The sequence below is a fragment of the Ursus americanus genome, chromosome 2, assembly GCF_024610735.1.
Source record: "Ursus americanus isolate L20-20 chromosome 2, mUrsAme1.1.p, whole genome shotgun sequence".
NCBI lineage: Eukaryota > Metazoa > Chordata > Mammalia > Carnivora > Ursidae > Ursus > Ursus americanus.
The window spans coordinates 57,943,447-57,947,258 of NC_142128.1; the positions used below are offsets into that span (position 1 = coordinate 57,943,447).

General features: G+C 43.0%; 1 protein-coding gene across 1 annotated transcript; it reads left to right on the forward strand.

The window, feature by feature from the left end:
- The first annotated feature begins 1,594 nt into the window (after positions 1-1,594).
- On the forward strand, positions 1,595-3,189 carry LOC148110634 (endogenous retrovirus group K member 24 Gag polyprotein-like). Its single transcript, XM_087865940.1, has 2 exons — positions 1,595-1,972; positions 2,344-3,189. The coding sequence occupies exons 1-2, from the start codon at positions 1,595-1,597 to the stop codon at positions 3,187-3,189; spliced, it is 1,224 nt and encodes a 407-aa protein (XP_087722066.1).
- The last annotated feature ends 623 nt before the right edge of the window (positions 3,190-3,812 follow it).

A 3,812-nucleotide genomic window follows, 5' to 3' on the forward strand; every position in this document is an offset into this window, starting at 1 on the left:
CAGAGCAATTAACTAGACAAAAGAGTAGAGATCTAAATCTCCAGGTATATAAAGAGTAACAGGAAGTTAGGGATTTTTGCAGGAACCCTGAGGAATCCAGAGAGATTTTATTTCCCCACAAATTAATTAAGCAGGTTTTGAAAAGTTAAATAATTGGCAATATTAAGACCGTACCATATGGAGACAGAAACAAAGTTTTGTTTTGTTTTGTTTTGTTTTGACTAGTTCTAATGGGAATTTTTCTATTGTTGGACAAAATGATAATTTTGAAGTTATTTGAATCTGCCTCTAGCAAACAACATTGTAGTTGTGGGTAAAAAAAAAATTACAAATATTTCAGCAATCCATTTTTGTCTCTAGAGAACTATGTGATTTCGAACCATATCACTTAAAATTACCTCTAAATTTAGGCACTTAAAGCAATAAACATTTATTATCACATTTTCTCATGGTCAGGAATCTGAGTGGAGCTTTGGTGGGTGATTCTAGTCTGAAATTTTTCATGTTGCAGTCAAGCTGCCTGGCGAAGGCTGCACTGTGGTTGGGGAGAGGGGGACATGTTTCTAAGTTCTCTCATAGTTCCTTTCAGGTGGCCTTTTCACGGGACTGACTCACGACAGATGTGGCATCTGTTCTTTCTAAGTGAGCAGTTAGAGCAAAAGAGAGGTGGGAGAGAGAGAGGGTGCTCAACAAGGAAGCCACTAGCTTTTAACACTCTAACCTCAGAATTGATATCCTATCCCTTCAGTTCCGTTTGAGTCAATAAATCCAACCCACACTGAAGGGAGACCATTGAACAAAAGCTGGGCAAGCAGAGATCTTAGAGACTTGGTAGTATTTAGACCTGGTGAATGTGGCTGGCATTACGCTCTTGATGGATGGTCTCCTGGGCAGAATTTGGTAATAGCTGAAGTACCTACGTGAAAAGGGTTTGCAATGTTGTAACTGTTGTTGATGCAGTTTATAATTCCCTAAAATTGCATGATACATGAATATAAAAAATTTGAAATGGAGGGCTATGTTATACAGAGAATGTCTCCCAAAATACATGCATTGTAAAGTAGTAGAGTGTAGCGGCCCCAGCCGAGAGCTTATGCTAAAAATATAGGAGAAAAACGTGTTTGCGAGCCCTGCGGGATCTGGCATAGACGTCAGAGGATGAGCAGCTGGGTGGCCTGGACTGCTCCGGGGGGAATGTCGCCCACCCAGATACCTGATTGTTCCTGCTGATAACCCGCAGGGCCCTTAGAAACATAGATAAGAATATGTTTTGCTTTGTTTGCTCGACCTTGATGTACTATAAGCTTCGAGGCTGCCTTTGATTACTTTTGATTATCCTACACCAATAAATAAGCGAGGCTGGAGCTACTCGGGACGAGTGCGTTTCTTCTGGTTGTCCCCTGCTCCCTGTTTCTTTTACAGTTAACTTGTCTGTGCGTCGTTCTTTGTGCCTCATTCTTCTTTGAATTGCTACCGTTCCGTGGCAAGTGGGCTCTGAAAAGGGACCGGAAACGACGACGGAGAAGGAGCCCCGACAGAGAAGCAAGGCCTTGCACATTGCCTGCTGGTGAGTCGTGGGTACTTTTCGCAGGGTATGGGTAATTCTGAGAGCACGGATTGTTATCACCTTTACGTATGTCTTTTGTGGCAACTCCTAAGAGCGGCAGGAGGTAGGGTTAGCGAGGGCAGACTTTTTGAATTACTAAAAGTCATTGAAGAATACTGCTCATGGCTTTCCAAGCCAGGGACCCTAGACCTGCAAACATGGGAAAAAGTAGGACATGAACTTAAACAACAGCATGCTCGAGGAAAGCCTATTCCCCTTACTATTTGGTCTACCTGGTCCCTGATTCGCTCTATTTTGGAAGCACTTCAAACTCCAGACTCAGAGAGTGATACTGAACTTGAGAGTCATAGTGATAAAGATGAGTCATCAACAGGACCTGAATACGCTGTCCCAGAAGGAGGAAAAGTAGAACCTGTTCCCCCCATCCCCCCTAGAAATGGACAGTTTACCACCGCCACCTTCACTTACAAACAGAAATAGTATTTGCCTTTCGCAGAAGCAGGCAAAGGCTCCGCCATATAAAGAACAGTCTCAATCCTCGCTTTCAGTGGTTCAAAAAGGCCTACTTTTAGCTAAACAACAAGGAGATTCAGATGCTCTACAATTCGCTATCCCTGTAACTGTAAGGAACATTTGGCTCCCAGAGTAGATCCTAACCACCGGAAGGAATATATGAGGCCAGGCCTGAGCCATTTCCCTTTAAAGCTCTCAAAGAGTTAAAACAGGCAGTTCAAAATTACGGTATTAATTCGCCCTTTACCTTGGGCATTGTTCAGGGTGTTGCAGAAGGTAACCGATTAATTCCTAGGGACTGGTCTTTGTTAGCAAAAACCGTCCTATCCCCCGGGGAGTTCGTACAATTTCGCACATGGTGGCAAGATCACGGGGAGACTGCTGCGAATCATAATCGAGCTAATAATGTCCCCATCTCTCTAGAACAATTGATGGGGGTAGGACCCTGGAGTCAAGTACAGGAACAAATGCAGATGAATGATCAGGCCATAGAACAGCTTTGCAGATGTTGCTTATGTGCTTGGGAAAAAATTGAGTCTAAATCCACAGCTAATGTCTCTTTTCAAAAGATTTTTCAAGGAGCTAAGGAGCCTTATACCGAGTTCATAGCGCAGTTACAGGAAGCTATTAAGAGACAGATTAATAATACAGAAGCTGCAGACACACTATTACAATTATTGGCCTATGAAAATGCAAACTCAGATTGTAAAAAAGTTATAGCCCCTTTTAAAGGAAAAGGCACACTCGCTGATTACATCAAATTGTGCCAAGGTGTAGGCACCGAGACTTACAAAGCTGACTTGCTAGCTCAGGCCATGGCAGCCTTAACAACAAATACTTTCAAGGGACGATGCTTCAATTGTGGAAAAAATGGGCATACTCGTGCCCAATGCCATCTTAAGAATAAAAATACAATGGGAAGAAACAATCGAAATAATAATTCTCCCAGTCTTTGCCCCCGATGTAAAAAGGGGAATCATTGGGCTAATCAGTGCCGCTCTAAATTTCATAAAGATGGTACTGCCCTGCAGGGAAAGGGTTCACAAGGCAAGCCCTCAGCCCTGAACCCAAAGGGGGCACACCCCAACTTCAGTCTCAGACAATTTTAGATCTGTTACATGCCACACCGGGGAGCGCTGGACTCGACCTTCTGTGCAGAGAAAACTTCCTATTGCTACCAAATCAGACTCCCCAAAAGGTTCCTACAGGCTGTTTTCGCCCCTTACGGAATGACACAGTAGGACTAGTTTTGGGGCGATCTAGTTTAACTAAAGAAGGTCTGCTGGTTCTTACAGGAGTCATTAACTCAGAATGTAAAGGAGAAATCATGGTCTTAATGTCTTCAAATACCCCGTATGAATTCTCTTAAAAGGAGACCGCACAGCACAGTTGATGCTATTGCCATACATGAAGGGAAATTTTAAAAATCAAATGCGCGGTGACACAGGTTTTGGGAGTACTGGTCGATCGGGAGTATATCTGCTAATTTTTAGAGAAAAACTGACTTGCTACATAAAAATACAGGTTAAGGCCTTTCATGGACTTAATACTGATGCAGATATATCTATTATTGGAACCAATAATTGGCCTAAAAAATGGCCCTTGGGCCCTGGAGCAGTAACTACCTCTGGTTTAGGACAAGCCAACAGTGTAAACGAGAGTCTTCATATCCTTCCTTGCAAGGGACCCGAGGGACAAAAGGAGATATGTTCAACCTTATCAACCTTACGTA

Excerpts from the sequence above, each read along its gene's own strand:
- LOC148110634 (XM_087865940.1), top strand. The coding sequence starts at position 1,595 with ATGGGTAATTCTGAGAGCACGGATTGTTATCACCTTTACGTATGTCTT. Across the intron at positions 1,973-2,343 it reads CTGTCCCAGAAGGAGGAAAA|GGTGTTGCAGAAGGTAACCG; the intron begins GTAGAACCTGTT and ends GGCATTGTTCAG.